Source organism: Poromitra crassiceps (genome assembly GCF_964638095.1).
Source record: "Poromitra crassiceps genome assembly, chromosome: 9".
NCBI lineage: Eukaryota > Metazoa > Chordata > Actinopteri > Beryciformes > Melamphaidae > Poromitra > Poromitra crassiceps.
This window is the reverse complement of record NC_139630.1, coordinates 21563090-21582213: the sequence shown is the minus strand read 5'-3', so window position 1 is coordinate 21582213 and position 19124 is coordinate 21563090. Positions and strand designations below refer to the sequence as shown.

The window sequence follows — 19124 nt, the reverse complement described above, 5'->3', positions numbered from 1 at the left end:
GTTTCCATTGAATAGACAGACCTTTTCTGACCAAGCTTGATCAAGTTGTTTCCCAAAGCATTTGGCCATAAATTAGTATAGAACTGCATGGCTGATGGCTGTTTTCTCTAACGTTATTATAATCCAAACAGGTTGAGGCTTCACAGTTCACAGGCGAACATTTCATTGTTTTTACACTTTTAATTTGAAGGCGAAAAAGGGAAATGGTACGTATGAAATGATAAAATTGACAGACCAGTGTCAATTCTATCTACCATCACACCATGTCCGGTTTCGGCCTTCAAATTAAAAGTGTGAAACCAAGCTAACGAGAACGTTGCATTTGACAAACAAATTGGTAACGTTACTTAAGCAATGACAGCTTGTCATTTAATAAAGCACGGTTAAAACGAACTCCACTTACCCTTGAAGTTCTGCCATGCTGCTATCCTCCTGGCTGTACAGTGTAAGTCCTGCTTTGGGGCACGCGGAGCAGGTTTTCTAAACTAACGTAACGTTAGCTAGCAGCCTAACTAGCTGACTGCTGTCCACAACAGAGTCAGGTAAGATGCTTCCTACTATTGTTCAAAAGTGACGTTCTTGACACTGTACAAACATCAGACTGCACTGAAATTAAGTAACGGTTGACGTTATTGACTATTCTAGAATAAAAACAAAAAGAAAGTGACAGATGTTTGTTATTTAGCCAATATTGTTTCACTTTGTGGGCGTCGCCCTTAGGGGCTCGCTTGGGCTCGCTCCGTTCTTCTTCATCGTTTTGGAAGGGTCGCAAGGTATCATGGGATATCCTAACCCACCAAAGTGTGCATGCTATGGTTCCTCAAAAATTATCCATAACCAGGTACCTAGAAAGGTTGCAAATTCAGTGAACTTATGTATCAAACTGGTTTCAGACAGCCTAATTACAACTTCTTACCTAGAAACCTATATAGCTCGTTCACTTGAGAATCAGACAGCCCTAAGAGTCTTTAAAGGCGAGGAGGCAGTCCAGGAAATCCTCCTGAGGGCAGGGTCCACTCAGACAGAGGCTCGGGGGTACAGCGGGTCAGAGCAGCAGCAGCACAGCTCTCCCATGGAATAGTGTTACGATCAGCAATGTTTTCTGAAAAGACAGGTCGTTAAATAGGCTGTCAAACAGCTGCAGGGCATTACTTTGAAATTGGTAGCAATTACAGCTGATCTTGTTTTGGCTGTGACGCCGCCTCCCTGTACTCTAGCGCGAAAGTAAGTTAACTCGCGGGAAGCCTTTCAGCACCATGGACAGCAACGGAGCGGCCTCCGTGTGCTCTGGGCGGCCGGCCGGGTCTCTCCGCGCAGCCAGGAGGGACAACATTAGGCTATGTTCGCGCGAGGGCGTGTCAGCAGGAGGTGTTCTGAGGAGGAACTCATTCATCCCTTCAGTCTCCATTCACTTCTTTCCCGCTTAGCAGAAACCCTTTAACTCATTGAGTGCCAATGACGTCTAAAGACGTCAATTCAAATAGTAACGTAGAGTGCCAATGACGTCTAAAGACGTCAATTGCGTTTTTTGACGGTGGGACGTGGATCAAAGCCTGATGCATCTCCTGTAAAAGTATGGGGGATTTTGAAGGTGTATAAGCTATTTTATGGACCCATTAGGTGGCGACAGTGCTCTCCGGATTAGAGAAAGATGAGGAAAAAAGAGTAGAAGAAGCGTGGGGAAACGGAAACCGATGCATGCTGTAACGTGAACAGCAGCCAATCTGCTCCCACAATTGAGCCCCTCCGTCTCCGCTGCGATAGCCCCTCCACATGATTAGTTGCCAGAAAAGGAGCACCCGACACCAGCGTCTTTCTGAAAAGATAAATTATTCTCAGCTGGAAGCGCTGGGAGCCATCGCACAAAAACGGCGGGGCGCTGTGAAAATAGAGCTTGGTGCAGCGCACTTTGAAACGTGCAGCAGAAAATTCGTGCAGCAGAGAGCCACCAGAGACACTCCCACGGAGGAGTTTCCAGTTGAGGGGGGTGGGGCACGCAGGGCACCATACAACACCGACCCAGACAGCAGGCTCGATGGACAGATTGGCAAACACAAGCTGGAATACCTGATGCCCACCAGCAGTAAATCAAGACCAGCAAGAAGGTGTAGGGTCTGCGCACGCAGGGGCCAGCGCTGCTGGTTGCAGCTAAAAAATATTATTTTGCCATCAAAATTCCTTTGTTTTCGCTGTTTTATTGAAGGAAATTATTTTTGAGGTGTCACTACATCAGAAAATATTAGCTTCAGAGTCAGTGATGTGCTTGAAATGCTTCATTTCACAAAAGGCTCATTATCTCAGCTTCTAGTTTGAAACGTCTGTTTTTGGTGAAACCAACCTATCTTCTACTGCTGATAACTAAAGAACGGAAAATGATATCAATAAACTTTTTTTTGCTGATGATACAAGAGAGTCTCATCGTTCTTTGGGGGTGTTCGGTGTTTACATAGTAATATCACACAATATTCTGTGGGTCTTGAGAAATCACTGAAAACGCTCTGAAAGGGCTGGCACTGGGAGCATCCGTTTTCCAGAAGTGGCTGGCAGCCAATGAGTTAATCGTCACGCCCACTCATTCATAACACTCTGTCATCAATCACCCCTTTTCCCGCTTCTATCTAGCGTCACTGTTTGTGGCCGGTAACGTTTAGATTAAACCAATCAGAGTAAGACACATCTTCCCATTCAGCCTATCATCGTCTAGCTGGCATAGCTAAAAGCCCATTTTTTCTCTCTGTGTGGTCTGTTGCTTTTCAGTGCGTTCCTGCGACCCTCCTCCACCCCATTCTCCTCCAGTCCTCTCCGAGGTCTCAGGTTCAGAAGAATGACCTCAAGACCTCACCTTCCATCACCACCAGGTCTAGACTCCACGGGGGGATATTCATTCCTATTCCTGGCTGCACTACCCCTGCTGATCATGACGTCATAATCAAGCTGACGTCATGATGGAGTCTAATTGCCAAAAATATATATCTTATGTGCCTACAGGCTCATTTATTTATGTATTTATTTATTTATCCTTTATTTAACCAGGTTAAAAAACCCATTGAGATCAATGATCTCTTTCACAAAGGTGACCTGGCCAAGAAGGCAGCACAACATGTCAACAGTACATAGAAACATACAACAATACAGCAATACAATAATATAAAATGTGATTCTACAAATCTAGTTGCAAAGACATTGACCAATGGTCTCACGTTCCATGTCCTTCAGGATCCCGCCAAACTCAGCATGGGAGACCAATTCTGGCAATTTTAAATCCTTCTGAAGGGTATTCCAAGCTAAGGGGGCAGCGTATTTAAAAGCTCTTTCTCCCCACTTGGTGCGAGGATGCAGAGCAGTCAACTGGAAATAATCCTGTGAACGTAGGCCATAGTGGCTGTGGCTTCTGGACAGATATGTCCGTAAATAAGATGGGACAAGCCCAAGGAGAGTTTTATAAATAAAACTCAGCCAGTGTGTACGCATGCGTACATACAGAGATGGCCATTCAACTTTTTCATACAAAGTACAATGGTGGGTAAGCCGTTTACAACCAGTGACAAATCTCAAGGCACTATGATACACAGTGTCTAGTGACTTTAAACATTGGGCAGAAGCACCCATGTACAACAAATCACCATAATCTAACAGAGGCAGGAAGGTTGACGATACAAGATATTTCCTAACCCCAAAGGAAAAACAGGCTTTGTTTCTGAAATAAAAGCCTAACTTCAGCTTGAGCTTAGAGACCAGATTATTAATGTGAAACGTAAAAGACAACTGACGATCAATGTGAAATCCCAAATACTTATAAATAGGAACTAATTCAATTTCCTTTCCCTGGGAAGTCAAAATAGTAGGGAGGTTTAGTGGTAATTCACCTGCTTTCGAAAACATCATTAGTTTTGTTTTGTCTGTGTTTAACACCAGTTTTAATTTCTGCAGGTGGGACTGTACCACCTCGTGTATCTAATCATCTAATAAATCATTGTCATTCTAGAAATGTGTCTCTCTGTTTGAATTACTGTTACAACACTGCACACAAATTACTGTTACTGGGTAAGTATCAACACTGCACCCTGAAATAATATTATAGCAGCCTTTGTAGAAGCTCACATGCAATCACTCAAATTGAAGAATAATTAATAAAGAGAAAAAGAGAGGAGCCAAGTGGGCTACAAACATTCTTAAACACCATCAATTACTTTTCAAGGAATTTCCAGTCCCAATTCCCTCAAATTCAATGACCCAACACGACATATTTTGAGATCAAGGGTCATCTTACAACATTTCTATTCTTGCACACATAAATTCAATCACTTTCAATGACCTCTGTGTATTTGTCTGCCAGCATTTTGTACATGTGTGTCTTTGGCGTTTGGTTGTGTCTCTTAACTCATCCCCTTTAATGGGAAGGGTGAGCTTGCGCATCTCGCTGCAGCCTTTCAAAGTTGGGTGGTGTAGTAGACAGAGCGGATCTCATATCTGCTGTTACATCCAGTTGTGAACGCTACATTGACTTCATGCAAACAAGAGCGCTAAATCCAGCTTCACACAAATATGTGCTTGCAAATGGAACCAAAGGTTTTTTTAAGGCACACTGTGAGAGCTCTGGATACTCCTCGCTGGCTCCAAACCAGAATCCCTCTGTCTCCAGTCATGAGTGCAGTCCCTGTTGCGCTCTGTCACATGACCGTTCAATCAGCTGTTCAACAGCGGTGGCCGGCAGGTCCACTGAGCCTGCATCACAGTGGAATGGGTCCCACACCCATTCAAACTGTGACATGTCCAAGTCTGGAAAGTACGTGGCAAAGTGTTCTCCCAGGTGTTTCAGATGCTCGCACATCATCTTTGTGGAGCTCTGGTCATTGATGCTGTTCTCTGTTAGAAACATACTCAGCTGGGGGAAAGGTGTGAAGTCTGCCTTGTAAGGCTTTTTCTCCAGAATCTGAGTTTCCCCCTGAATCCATCAATACGGTTACTCATCTGCATGATGTTGTTTTTCCCCCTGCATGCTTTTAAGTTCATTAATTTTCCAAAGATCTCTGTTACATATGCAAGGAGCCACATTTTTTGCTGGTTACAAAGAAAGTCAACAAAATCAGATTTTTTTCACATCCATGAAGAACGTCGACAGTTCATTTCTCAGCTTGAAAAATCGCTCCAGCACCCGACCTCTCGACAACCACCGTGCCTCTGTGTGAAAGAGCAAATTGTCGTGTTCAGAACCCATATCGCTGCATGGTTTTGCAAAACAGACGTGCACGCAGTGGATGTGGCTTGATGTAGTTGACCATGTTTATGACCTGCTGCAATACGTCTGTGATGGGCACACTCAGTTCCTTTGATGCCAGTTGCTCTCGGTGAATCATGCAATGAGTCCAGACTGCAGAAACAGCTCCATGATTAACGTCCGCAGGCCTGCTCGTCGCCCCGTCTGTGCAAAATCCCACCATACGCTCCCATGGGATGTTGTTTTTCTCCATGTAGCCGTGGAGGACATCATACATTGCCATGGCAGTGCAGTCTCATGTTCAGGAGGGAGACAGTATGAACTATCCTCACAGATAGCCTTCTCCTGCATGTAACAAACATGTCAAAGCATGGGCATGTTTTCCTTCTGTGCTGACATCCATTTGCAAAGCATAGGCTGGGGAATTGCGAAGTCGTTCAGTTAGCGTCCTCTCTTGGTCATTAGCGATAGCAACTATCCTTCTTTTCACTGTGTTATTGTCACCAATAAGCAGGTACTTTTCGATCCCCAATAGTTTACAGAGGCGAGTAAAGATTTAACACTTTATTACAAGAGCACAAATTAATATCCAGGATACACAGTATTAAAATCAGTCTGAGAGCGGTGACTAGGCTACTAAATGGCAGGCTCACCGATTACTGGGGGGAGATCATTTAGCACTGCAGACAGCTAAGGGCACACTGGAAGGGGATCAAATCCCTCAATACTGTAATGTAGGAAAAAATAATTTAGCACAAGCGGTTAAGGGCACACTGTAAATGAGCCGAATCACTCGATACTCGCTACTGCAGGGCTATTCAGCTGGCGGGCCGCATCTGGCCCGCCAATCAAGTCAGACAGGCCCGTGGATGAGTTATATATATATATATATATATATATATATATATATATATTTACAATTAAACCTCATTTACTTATTACACCCGACTGGTTGTTTTTCAGATGTGATCTAGCTAAAGTGAGCTAAACAAGTCAGATCCACTATAAATGTCTTTCAGGAGATGCTGTGATGTAGCCACAAGAAAGGTGCAATATTAATATTTTTCAGGAGATGGCGCTGTGATGTAGCTAATCAAGAAAGATGCATTATAAATGGGTTTTCGGGAGATGTGTGATGTTGCTAGCTAGGTTCTAAACAAGAAATACGGTTAAAATGTTTACAGTAGTTTTTCTTTCTTGTTGCACTACAATGTTACAATGCTGTGAGACGGAGCTAAACACAAAAGATGCAATATTAATAGTTTTTCATGAGATACTCTGTATTTAATACTGTGCTAGGTTATAAACAAGAAATCATGTTTACAGTTGTTTTCCTTTCCTGATGGATTATACATTTCAGTGCTGTGGTGTAGCTAAGAGAGGTCAGAATTGACCAAATTATATTTCAAATGGCTGACATGTGTTGTAGAATACTTAGATTTGTTTCAAATGTGTTTACTTTTGGGCCTTTAACACAGCTTTTGTTGCACAGAAATTAAGCACTTTTGCAGTGTAGTGAAATACAAGTTTTGAAAATTGTGGTGGCGCATTGTGTCAAGTGTACATACTTGACACTGAGATTGACTTGACTAATGAGATTAATAGGTTGGGGAATGGTCCGGCCCCCGGCTCCTTAGGTTTCTGACAATGTGGCCTCCTGAACAATTTAGTTGAATAGCCCTGGGCTACTGCAAAGTAGATAAAGGTCATGTAGCACTGCAAACAACTAAGGGCACACTGTGCCAAAGGTAAAAAAAACAATGAAAATCCCACACACAGGCGTATCTGCAGGCCTGGATAGAAATGGCCTTGCTCACATACTCTTCCACCCCCTCCCCAAATCCACAAGTCAATTATGCCAAATAAATACCACCTTTCTCACAGACCGAATATAATAAAATAGCATTGGTAATGCAATAGCAATTTAAATAGGTAATTGCAATAATTGACTAATAACATTTAACAATTACAGGTGTGGCCTGGGAATGCCTGGGCGTTACATCAATCAGATTCTTGTCTTGCAGTCCCTGTAATACAGTTTGCGTGAGGCATGCTGTAATTCTCCCCATGCGTAATTTGGATAGGTGTAGGCCTATTGACTGTATATAGTATCCCTATCTCATAACGACACCATCACATCATATACCTGTTAAAAACATGTGTTTTGATGCAATTTGGGTTATTTTGTTGACTGGGATGGGACAATAGAAACATGTTTGCAGCGGGTAAACGGCAGAGACAAAATAAAAGATTGGAGGATTGCTTTTCAATGTTAATTTTGCATTTTTCCAATCCAAAATGAATAATGATAAAAAGGGAATGGCCAAAATGAAAAATGGGGAAGTTCAATCAGAAGGAGCTGTGAAGAGCAGCAAGTCCACATAGTGAGGTCTATTGTTTGCTGATCCAGCTCTATTTGTGAATGTAACTTCTGAGCAGGCTGTTTCTAGCTAGGAGTGTCAGTATTAGCTTCTGTGTTGGTACAGTTCAGTTCCTGACCTGCTCAGTGGGCAGTGATATGACACTCTTTTCCCTTTAACATCCTAATCAGGCAGGAACTAACGGACAGTACATCAGATGTGTTGGTAAATGCTGCTACACATAGGGTTATATCTGTAGCCTACTTTAAATGACTATGCAGTCACTGAAGTGTTAAAATGAATTTAGATTAGAATGTAAACAGAAACAGAGCGTTCCACACTGCAGCAGAGATGAGTTGTACTACCCCTGTATCACCACAGTGTGGTGCCAGAATTCAATATTGTATGCAGTGATTTAATATTATATCACTGTATGCTCCACCATAATCACCACCTCAGAAATGATCAGGCTCTACAGACAGGGGGGAGGGAGGGAGGGAGCCCTGCAGCCGACCACCAGTGGTACCCGTACCACAGGTTGAGAACCAGTGCAATAGACCAAATGCCACGACAACACTTCTCCATACAGGCGGAGCAAACTGCTGAGTTAAAGTGAAAGTAAACTGTGTCGCAGTTAGTTCAGACCCACTCTATTTTAGTTTTCCACACAGCAGGAGGAGGGAACAGACTGAGGACGAGGCAGGGTGAGTGTTTTTACAACATTCTTCTTCTTCAACTGTAAAGTCTGTCAGTCAGTTGTTTAACAGGCTGCACTGCAATCATATTCAAATGTAGGCTACAGTTTGTTGTGCTAAATAATGCAGTGTTACAGGGGAGAGAGAGAGAGAGAGAGATACCGTACACACACACACACACACACACACACACACACACACACACACACACACACACACACACACACACGCATACAGAGAAGGTTTCTCAACAGCAACTGCTCTAAACTCAAATGACGGATGATTGGCTGAGAGAGATTGAAAACTAGAAAATGGTTGGCGCTGTCCTGCTTGATTTTACAGCTGCATTTGATATCATTGATCATGAAATTTTATTAAAAAAACTGGAATGTTAGGGTTTTCTCACACAGCATGATCATGGATGCAAAATTATTTAACAAACCGTACACAGATTGTTTTCTTTAATGGTTGTTTTTCAGATCTTAAAGCAGTAAAGTGTGGGGTGCCCCAAGGAAGCTGCCTTGGGCCTTTGCTTTATACCATTTTCACAAATGATTTGCCACTTGTTTTAAATAAGGCCGATTCAACAATATACACGTCGGCGGTCACAGCCGATGAATTAACAATAGTGTTAAATTCAGAGTTACAATCAGTGATTGAATGGATAAAGAAAAATAAACTGGTTTTAAACACATCATTTTCGGTTCAAATCATGCTCTCAGTAGTAATCCGGTTTTGAAACTTTCAATAAGTAAGGTGGCGATTAACCAAGTACAGGAGACTAAGCTCCTTGGAATTACATTAGATGATAAACTATCATGGTCAAAACACATAGATAAATTAGTTGTTAAAATGGGAAGGGGTGTTTCTGTTGTTAAAAGATGTGCACATTTTCTGTCATTTAATTCTATCAAACGGGTGACTCAAGCTTTAATTCTGTACAATCTTGATTATTGTCCTATGGTATGGTCCTATGTAATGATGGATAAGCTAAAAAAAATTACAAATGGTACAAAACAAAGCGGCACGTATACCGCTTCATTGTGACTATAGAAGAAATGTTGTTACAATGCACAGCGGTCTATCTTGGTTATTTGTTAAAAATAGATTGCTTTACTCATTGCTTGTATTTATCAGAAATATTTTTGTTACAAAGACTCCATCAATTCTTTTAAAAAACGTATCTCTCAGTTCAAACAGACACAACTACCCTACCAGACATGCCACAACAGGATGTTTTACACTTCCAAAAGCCAGGTCAAATGCAATGAAACGAACTGTCATGTACAGAGGAATGCAAGTATGGAACTTCCCTAGGCATATCACACAAGAAAATAGCAATTTTCAATTAAAAACGATGTAAAACTGCATCTCTTAAAAAGAAATGTGGACAATTCTTAAAGATAGATTATAGCTATGATGTGTGTATTATGGATTATGGATAGTGTGTGAATTTGGATTGTAATAATTTTTTGAACTATGAATGAAAATGCTCGATTATATAATTGATCTGCTAGGAGCTTTTGTCTTGTTTGTATGTGCGTTTTGTATGCTTTTAGGTTGGTTTTTGTTTTGTAAGGTTACATCATGTATGTTTAAAGTTGAACTGAACCCAAAATGACTTTTCTTTTCTTTTAGTTCAAATACCTGGGTATGCAGTGCACCTATTTAATAATGTATGCAAAACAAAATCACAACAATCTAATTTCTTTAGTTTTTCACACTTTTTCACATGAAAAGTTCATTTTTCAAGATTTCATTGATAACAGTAATCTACAGTTTGCTGACGTCACCTAGTACTATCAAATTTCTACCCCATTTCAACCAATCATATCACGACATGCAGCTGTCAATCAAATCTTCATTTCAGTATAATTTTCTCTTCCAAATGAAGTAGAAAATGGCGCCGAGTGCCTGTCATCTGACAGAATTCCTATGCCATAAACTAACTACTAACTTGGCCAATTGTATGAAACATGAACAAAAAACAAAAACTATAATCTCTAAGAATGCAAAGAAATGTAACTGGCTCGTTAAAACGTGCATTCCAGGAATATCGTATTTACAGAAATAGCGTAAATGGCGCGCGCTTGAGAGCGTGGTTGTCAGGGGTTGCCCGTCGGAGATTCCAGGCGGGCGGGCAGCACCCATGCATCGGATTGTCTGCTCGCTCCGCACGAAGCAGGTGGCTGCCTGCTACTCTGCGGATCCCACTCGCGTAGCACGACAACATGCTGAATCCCACTCGATTTGGGGGTGGAACACGCCATGATTGACCAATGCCAAAGCCAGTCGACAGAATTGTCAAATCAAATCATCGACACGTATATGGTCCGCCTCTCAATTTGTTTTCAGTCTCCGACGCTCATGCTAGTGCATTCTGTTCTGGTTCACCTCGACTTTAAGTGTATGTTTGTGTGTTATGATGTAAGTATGTATGTAGATTGCATTGTCACCATATTGTCACCATGTAAAATCTTTGTTGGTGGACCCCTGGAAGAATAGTTGCAGCTTTGCTGTAGCTAATGGGGATCCAAATAAACTTGAACTTGAACACACACACACACAGACATACATACACACACACACACACACACACACACACACACACACACACACACACACACACACACACACACACACACACACACACACAGAAAAAGAGAGATGGAGAGAGACAGAGGGAAAGAGAGAGGGCCACAGACACAGAGATAGACACAGAGAGAACACAGAGAGAGAGAGAGAGAGAGAGAGAGAGAGAGAGAGAGAGAGAGAGAGAGAGAGAGAGAGAGAGAGAGAGAGAGAGAGAGAGAGAGAGAGAGAGAGAGAGAGGGAGAGACATGATTGTTTGAACTACCGTACCTGTATGTTTTCTTTGTTATGTTACAAACTGTATATTCCCTCTGTACTACCATGTACAATGTGCTTTGGCAATATTGCTATTCACTATGGTCATGTCAGTAAAGCCTCTTTGAATTGAATTGAGAGACACAGAAAGAAAGAAAGAAAGAAAGAAAGAAAGAAAGAAAGAAAGAAAAACAGAGAGAGAGACAGAGAGAGAGACCCAGAGAGAGACACAGAGAGAGAGAGAGAGAGAGAGAGAGAGAGAGAGATTGAGAGAGAGAGAGAGAGAGAGAGAGAGAGAGAGAGAGAGAGAGGTCAGTATAAATGTAACAGAGCTCTTTGATCATCTAGACCAGGGTTTTCAATGTGGGAGGCGGCCTCTCCAGGGGGGCTCCAAGCAGTTTCCGGGGAGGCGCAGTGGATGGAAGTGACAAAATATGACATTAGTTATGATATTAGTTATTAAAAGGAGATCACATAGAATAGCCTAACTGTGTGTGATTTGGTTAAAGAGATACAGAGATACAGTAGTTTGGGGGGTAATACTTGCAGGATGAAGTTATAGGCGTGCTTCGACCCAAGCAGCGCAGCAGGCTGGTCCGGTGCTCTCAGGAAAGGGCAAGTCTTTGAACAGAGACTTTGGATGAAATCCAAAAGTACTGTAGCACACAGATCAAGTGTAAATATAAACTTTTTATTGAACGGAAAAAATAAGTTTATATTTACACTTGATCCGTGTGCTACAGTACTTTTGGATTTCATCCAAAGCCTCTGTTCAGTAGTTTGGGGGGATTTGACAGTTTTTCCCACTTTATCAGAGTCAGAAACAGAAACTAATAAATGGCTTCAGTTCAGACAGACCTTCTTTATGTATTTGGTGTAGTTTGAAGTATGTCAAACAATATCAGGTTATCTTGGTACACTTGTTGAGTGTTTATGGGATCCAATAACATATTAATCATAATCCCATAGGCATCCAGGAACTGAGCGAGGGGGGGCTCCTTTTCCAAGCTTTGTCTGGGGGGAGGCCCACAGTCTCAGCCTTTTCCTGAACCCTTCTGTCTAAACAACAAAAAGCTGATCTGCACACTGCACACGCACGCACGCACGCACGCACGCACGCACGCACGCACACACACACACACACACACACACACACACACACACACACACACACACACACACACACACACACACACAGAGAAACCAAATACAGTATGAGTAATTTCCAGGAAGTGGGGAGGGGAGGAGCATAGAGCAGTGAGAGCAGTGTGTGTGTGTGTGTGTGTGTGTGTGTGTGTGTGTGTGTGTGTGTGTGTGTGTGTGTGTGTGTGTGTGTGCGTGCGTGTGCGTGTGCGTGTGCGTGTGTGCGCGCGCACGCACTCGCGCACGCACACACACACACACACACACACAAGCCAAACAATGAGTAATTTGGAAGTGGGGAGGGGAGGAGTGAGATACATGAGAACAGGGAAGAGCTGAGAAACTTAAAGTATGAAGCTGTTTGTAGAGACTCCATTTTGACACACAGCAGTGTGTGATTCAGTGTTATTATATTATTATTATTATTAGTATTATTATTACGATGATTAGTATTATTATTATTACTATTACTATTATTATTATTACCATTATTATTATTATTATTATTATTATTATTATAGCAGCAAGTTCTGCCTCCGGCTGTAGGGTTATTTTGTAGGCCTTAGAGTACAATTCAAACAAATCATCATCATCATCATCATTATTGTTATCATTATTATTATTATTATTATTGTGTGACAGTAGAGTCTGTGAGTCACTTGTCTAGTGAAGGAGGTCTCCTGCCTTCAACAGCTGCTCTGTCCAAAGTCACGAGATGAGATCATGTGATGGTGACATAATGACGTCAGTCAAACAGATGCTGCCTTCACATGGGGTTGTGTTTACGACATGACATCATGTGGTAACTATTCATGACTTTGTAAGTGGACATTTTCTGAAAGCTCCTGAGTTCACAATGTCGAGTACACGACTTCCCAAGTCGTAAATACGAGTTCAATTTGAAGGCAGCAAAAGAGAGAAGCCGACATGTGGCCCAGGTCACATGACGCAGCTCATTCAGTTAATACACTGTGAGTCTGTGTTGGTCTGAACCTCTGTCAGTCACATGACTCCTCAACAGTTCATAACAGATTATAGTTAGGTCACATGATGCAGCTCATTCAGTTAATACACTGTGAGTCTGTGTTGGTCTGAACCTCTATCAGTCACATGACTCCTCAACAGTTCATAACAGATCATATAGTTAGGTCACATGACACAGCTCATTCAGTTAATACACTGTGAGTCTGTGTTGGTCTGAACCTCTGTCAGTCACATGAGTCCTCAACAGTTCATAACAGATCATATAGTTAGGTCACATGACGCAGCTCATTCAGTTAATACACTGAGTCTGTGTTGGTCTGAACCTCTGTCAGTCACATGACTCCTCGACAGTTCATAACAGATCATATAGTTAGGTCACATGACACAGCTCATTCAGTTAATACACTGTGAGTCTGTGTTGGTCTGAACCTCTGTCAGTCACATGACTCCTCAACAGTTCATAACAGATCATATAGTTAGGTCACATGACGCACCTCATTCAGTTAATACACTGAGTCTGTGTTGGTCTGAACCTCTGTCAGTCACATGACTCCTCGACAGTTCATAACAGATCATATAGTTAGGTCACATGACACAGCTCATTCAGTTAATACACTGTGAGTCTGTGTTGGTCTGAACCTCTGTCAGTCACATGACTCCTCATAACAGATCATATAGTTAGGTCACATGACACAGCTCATTCACTTAACACGTTCACTGCCAATGACGTGTTTTTACGTCAAACAAAATCGATTTTGTTTTTTTGACGGTGGGACGTTGATCTAACCCTTTTACGTCTCCTATACCAGAATTGGAGGTATTGAATGTGTATAATCTATTTTACCGACCCACTGAGTGGCGACATGTCTCTCCACAGTAGGAGAGGCGAGCCAAAACTGGAGGGAAAAGCGCGAGGAAGCCGTTCTCATACAGTAAAATGGATGGCGAAAACGCTTTCACTTTCGCGCTGATGCACAGCGGTGGCAACGGTGGGGGGTTCCAAGAATAGATTGGATGCACACTTTGAAACACGCACCATAAATAAGCCCAGAATCGCAAGAGCTTCATCAGAGCTCTCAACCGGACCGCCAAGAAACCAGCGAAACCCATCCAGCGAGCCCCATGCAGACTGCCAGGCAGCAGCAGCAAAGCAGCAACTCGTTTGTCACCCGCTGCAGAGCCAAGCAGGGCGGAGGAGAACGCCCACGGAGGGAGGAGTTGGAAGCAGAGGGGGGTTTCCTGCTGTTATGGAGGAAATTACTGTTCAAAACTATTGTTTGGATGTCTGACGTCTTACTGATGCCAAAAATGAATGGTTAAAGTGACTGTTCTATCGAATTTCACAAAAAGCCGTTTATCTCAGAATAATTTTTCTGACGCTGAAACCATGCTGTATTCAACTGCTAATGCTTACATAACTACTAACTCTACAAACTAACTCTTTTAGACAGAGAAAGCACACATTCTATTAGTTCTTTTAAAATATTGTGTGTTCACAAAATCTTAGCAGAAAAGAATCCTCGGGTCTTGAAAGATGAGCCAGAATCCTCAAAAAAACCCTCTGGCAGAACCTACCTACAGTAAAAAAAAAAACGGCTGGCAGTGAATGTGTTAATACACTGTGAGTCTGTGTTGGTCTGAACCTCTGTCAGTCACATGACTCCTCATAACAGATCATATAGTTAAGTCACATGACACAGCTCATTCAGTTAACACACTGTGAGTCTGTGTTGGTCTGAACCTCTGTCAGTCACATGACTCCTCAATAGTTCATAACAGATCATAGTTAAGTCACATGACACAGCTCATTCAGTTAATACACTGTGAGTCAGTGTTGGTCTGAACCTCTGTCAGTCACATGACTCCTCAACAGTTCATAACAGATCATATAGTTAGGTCACATGACACAGCTCATTCAGTTAATACACTGTGAGTCTGTGTTGGTCTGAACCTCTGTCAGTCACATGACTCCTCAACAGTTCATAACAGAGAATAGTAATGAGTTTACTTGAGGCAGGCAGCTCAGTCAGGACTTCAGGGTGTGGCCCTCTGTCTGCTTCACATTACAGAACAGGCGTCGACTTGCCTGCCAGAATGCTTGTTGTGTTCTGTCACTCTGTGGACTGTAGAGAGAGTCAGAGAGGTGCTATTATGGATCCCACCTCTTTTCTGGTTAAGACCCACCCTACTCTGCCTCTGACTGGGTTGGGTTTAGGCATGATGAGTGACGATTGGTTAAGAATACCAGGGTAAGCCAATCAGAGGCAGAGTAGGGCGGGTTTTAACAAGAAGAGATGTGGGGTGTCCCTAATAACGTGTTGGAGTGAACTGAACAGTTTATGGCTGTTTAACACAGTTTAAAGAAAACAAGGTGACACTAACTTACCAGGTGTAGCGCTGTCTAGGCTCCTTATAATGTGTGTGTGTGTGTGTGTGTGTGTGTGTGTGTGTGTGTGTGTGTGTGTGTGTGTGTGTGTGTGTGTGTGTGCGTGCGTGCGTGCGTGCGTGCGTGCGTGCGTGCGTGCGTGCGTGCGTGCGTGTGTGTGTGTGTCCAGAAGATGAGTGCGTGTGTGGAGGAAGAGGAGGGCGGAGCAGAGTCTTCAGTACCCAGCTGTCCGTCCAGAGACAGAGCTCCAGACCTCAGTGATGAAGCTGGACCTTCAGACTCAAAGTAAGAGGACTGTAATACTCAATAATGTCATCATTTCCTGAAAATGTAATGTCTCAAAATGTAATAACATTTGCACTTAACTTGATCAAAAATGTAATAAAACCCAACTAGACGAATAATGTAATTGCATGACCTGACTGATATTATATTTGACTGATAATGTAATGATGCAAGATAACTACCGCTCCACCCGGCTCAATCTTTGTTAAGGTCCTGTAAGTATCAAAGAGTCCAAAACAAAAGGCGAAAATCTGCACACTTACACACGGGTTGTTTATTTATTTTTTTATTTATTTTTTCTGCCCTGCTGCCGATCCTGATTTGACTGCTTACTGTACTTTGTACTTTGGCATGTGACAAATGCATACCTGAGAGAAGCAGCAGCAGAAGAGGACCATTAAGCAAAAGACATCATCAGTGACATCATCAGTGATGTCCATAGCGTGTGCTGGGGATGAGGGATTAGCAGTTGATTGTTGACTGAACTGGAGCTCCTCCCTCATTACCACCACTGGTGGCAAGGCCCTTAACCCCAACCGCTCCAGTGGAGCTGCTCAGTGGCCAGCAGATCAGGGCTGCGTTTCCCAAATAAGAAGCTTCTTAAGGAGTTAAGAAGGCTCCAAAGAAGTGTTTCCCAAACGCCTTCTTAACAGCCTTCTTAACACATCGCTAAAGAAGGCTCTTAAGAAGGGTTCTGTGAAAGGTGCTATATAAATCCACAGCATTCTTATTATAAAAGGAATCCATTCTGATTAGAGGAACAGTAAAACATTTAAAACACAAGTAACCATATTACATAGAGGAGAGATTTTCAAGTGTTCCCCGATTTTAAACACTAAAGGGTGCATGAAAGAAAGGAAAAAGGGAAAAACACAACAGTGGACACTATATTATTATCTCCTTTTGCCTGACGCGGCTGAATCTGCGAGTGTTTCGTCGTTAAGAAGGTGTTAAGAATGCCCCAGACCCTTCTTACAAAACCTTCTTAACGAAAGATCATCTTAGGCTAAGAAGCAATCTGGAAACGCGTTGGCTTCTTACGGGAGCCTTAAAGGAGAATTTCATTTTTTTTTAACCTGGACCCATCTCCTGGCATTAATTATGATTTGACCACTCACCCAGTGATGTCCGCGGCGTTTCTGGCCGTCCTAGCGTTGTTTTGAGATCAATAGCGTCCAAGTCAGTTGTAAAATGGAGCTGATTTGGGGCCAAGTGTGAGCCTGTCTTTCCTGCATCTAAATAGCTATTTTTATTCCCGTTTTCCCCAAATATCGTCATAATCTGATCCCTCAACATCCACCACAGTGATATTTCGCCCCAGGCCATTTCCTGGAGTCGCACAGGGATCAAATTACCTCAAACGTGATCTCGGTCACCAAGTCTCGTGAAGTCCCGCGATACTTTCCTGCCGACTGGCCAACGACAGGTAGGACGCTTTGCGGTGGTGGTTTTAGCGTAACCTATGTGGGGTTTGGCGTAACCTATGTGGGATTCGAAATAACGAAGGTTATGCCAAACCCCACATAGGTTACGCTAAAACCACCACCGCAAAGCGCCCTACCTGTCGTTGGCCAGTCGGCAGGAAAGTATCGCGGGACTTCACGAGACTTGGTGACCGAGATCACGTTTGAGGTAATTTGATCCCTGTGCAACTGAAGTTTTTATCCACCTTTTTATAACGTGGTGACGTACGAGAAAGCTGCCTCTGAAATGTAGTTTACCCACTTTTGTGTCACCACTACAGCACTGTCTGATAGTGATATACACACAGTGAAGCGTCCTGTGATGTCATACTGAGATATCATCACAGCTGGAATGCCTCTTGTCCAATCAAATTGCTCGGCCAGAACTAACTGTTGTATAATGTGCAATGTCACATGCATTGATGTCTGTCTTTAGTAGAACTAATGATGATATGAACCAAACATTTGTGTTTCAGAGGTCAGTACCACAGGCAAAGAGCAGAGTCTCCAGTACCCAGCTGTCTGTCTATGAAGAGTGACTGGTCTAAAGATAATAATCCAAACTTCAGTAATGAACCTGGACCTTCAGACACAAAGTAAGAGGAATGTTACAAGTCTGATGGAATGGCATATGATTAAATGAGGATGAAAGACAAATGTTCTGTGTTAGTATGAGAAACACTTGTTCTTGTCTTGAGTGGTTTTGTAGTTTGTCTGCGATTTGAAATAAAGAAATCACCAAAACAACTCGAGCAGCCCAGCATTTGAGCTCTGAGCAGACCCAAGTTTGCTGCAGAGTGAAATAACTGATTCAATTGTGGACTCGATGCACCATCTAGTGGGCAAATTGTTTATTACATGAGGGACAGTGGTGTATGAGAGTACTCCTTAAAACTGGACAGAAACAGTGACAGTGTGCAGTGTCACATGTATTGTTGTCTTTAGTAGAACTAATGATGATATGTATCAAACATTTGTGTTTCAGAGGTCAGTACCACAGGCAGAGAGCAGAGTCTCCAGTACCCAGCTGTCTGTCTATGAAGAGTGACTGGTCTAAAGATAATAATCCAAACTTCAGAAATGAACCTGGACCTTCAGACACAAAGTAAGAGGACTGTAACATTCAATAATGTAATAATAATTTCATGAAAATATAATAACGCCGGAAAATGTAATCAAATTTGCACTTAACTCAAAAATTTAACAAAATGTCCTGACTGATACTTTCACAAACTTTTTTACTGGTAATGTAATACTTTCAGGTGTGTCATTTATTTTCAAAACTGATGATGTAATAATATAATACTGTAAAAAGTTAAAGTATAAAAAATGTATAACTGTTAGTGTCATGTTAGCCTATTAAAACACTAACATTGACACTGCTCCCCACTCTACACCCGCCTGCACAGACAACACTTGCCCTCAAACAACTCAGAGGCTAGCCGTGTGTCTGAGATACAATAATATCACAAGTAAGGACTGAAATGATCCAGTCTGAATCACTCAGAGGCTAAGGACCCTATCTTCGCAACGGCGGTCATTTTGCCTTAGCGCCCGTTTTGCACTGGAATATCGCCGTGCAAAGCCCTAATTGTTTAGGGCCAGATACAGGTCTCTGATTGATGTACTCATTTAGCGGGGGAGGGGCAAGGCCATTTAGTACCTTGAAAACGGTGCATGCATATTTAAAAGAAATGAAGTTATTGAAACTTAGTAAGTTGTGTTTGACCAGGATGTTACAAT

The 19124-nt window shown here is 42.4% G+C and overlaps 1 protein-coding gene across 4 annotated transcripts in view; it reads left to right on the top strand.

The window, feature by feature from the left end:
- Window positions 1-19124, top strand: part of LOC310782093 (uncharacterized protein) — a 576458-nt gene that overhangs the window by 442360 nt on the left and 114974 nt on the right. For 2 of the 4 annotated variants that reach the window (XM_083642770.1, XM_083642769.1), the window contains exons 5-6: window positions 17858-17977; window positions 18367-18486. In XM_083642770.1, coding sequence (XP_083498896.1) covers window positions 17858-17977; window positions 18367-18486 — 240 coding nt within the window. Of the gene's footprint in view, window positions 1-8244; window positions 8283-15802; window positions 15919-17857; window positions 17978-18366; window positions 18487-19124 lie in introns of those variants that run through there. The other 2 variants (XM_083642772.1, XM_083642771.1) reach the window with 2 other exon arrangements.